Source organism: Entamoeba invadens (genome assembly GCF_000330505.1).
Source record: "Entamoeba invadens IP1 unplaced genomic scaffold scaff_1105074724701, whole genome shotgun sequence".
NCBI lineage: Eukaryota > Evosea > Mastigamoebida > Endamoebidae > Entamoeba > Entamoeba invadens.
The window spans coordinates 1-1339 of NW_004191767.1; the positions used below are offsets into that span (position 1 = coordinate 1).

At 32.1% G+C, this 1339-nt stretch overlaps 1 protein-coding gene across 1 annotated transcript; it reads right to left on the reverse strand.

Annotated features, from left to right (window-relative positions):
- Window positions 1-404: 404 nt before the first annotated feature.
- EIN_516680 (hypothetical protein) lies at window positions 405-1339 on the reverse strand (the record flags this gene model as incomplete). The annotated part of the gene is made up of 2 exons (XM_004184240.1): window positions 405-1211; window positions 1242-1339. Coding segments are annotated over 2 exons (905 nt in total), but the record flags the coding sequence as incomplete, so codon positions are not given.

A 1339-nucleotide genomic window follows, 5' to 3' on the forward strand; every position in this document is an offset into this window, starting at 1 on the left:
GTCAGATGGTTTTGATAGTGACAATGTTTCAAAGGACAAAGGTTATGTAGAAAATTACCAGGATGAGATCAACAAATTTGGATGACTTTTATACATATCCTTTGTTTTCAATTACCATCGTTTTACATTTTAAACATTTTGATACAAACAAGACTTTCCCAAACAGAGCAAACATAATTAATAAAATATATGGGTTTTGACATTACCATGGAACGTCTAGAAAACAAGTACATCAAAACCATTAGAGGAAAAATCTGAATATTGTCACGACTGCAAACAAAAAAACAACTACTTGTTGCGACATTCGCAACGCAAATCATGTAGTGATTGCAATCGCGTTTGATGTGGTGAATGGTTCAAAATGAATGCTTGAATTTATTGTTATACATTTTGTTTTTTTTTGTTTACAAAAAGATCTGGATAGAAAATATCCAGTTTTCCCTTTCCAGCAAAAAAAATTCAACAAAAACGAGTGACTTCCTAAGGTTAAAAGTGTTTTGTTTTATATTGGGTCTCCAAGTATATTTTGCAATAGAAAATGTTGATTCGGATATAACACTTGTCGGGAATATCGACATGATATAGAGAGTAAATTTCCACAGTTCCCCGTTTCTATTTATCATATCTTTATATGCCAATAGATCTGGAAACCCATTCACATTCTTTACATCAACAACTTTGGTGTTTCTTATTTTTTTAATGATATCAATGTCGTCTTTAAATTGAGTATATTCTTTAGGCAACATCTTTGATGTTTCAACATACTCTTCAAAAAATAAAGCAAATAAACTTTTTTGTTCAATTTCCGAGAATTTCATCTCTAAACAATGATCAAAGGACGAACATTTTACATATGGAAAACGGAATTCCATGCCATATATAATGGTAAGAATGATGTCAATGAAATCATGAATGAAACAGTCTGGTTCGAACTTCAAGTCTTTTATGGTTTCGAAAGAAGAAAAATTGTATTGACTTATTTTCACGACTTTGTTTCTCAATTCCATATAAAAATTCCTTATAACACCCATTTCATGAAACATAAATGCATTCGTTCCTTGCAAAGATTGATTGAGGTCGCAAAGTGTATTTAAAGTATCAACAAGATAACTTGAAACGACATAGTTTGCGTTATCTCGAAAAAATGTAGTCAGTTCACTCTTTTCAACGTCTCCAATAAATACAATTTCCTTTTCCATTTCTGACAATCTCTTTTCAATATCAGTCCAGTGAACTCGAACGAAAAAAACAATCTTCCCTTGACTCAACCACCTTGTTGGGCACCAAGTGGGTACCGCCTCAATATGCTGTGAACACCAAGTCGAATCTTCGGATAAAA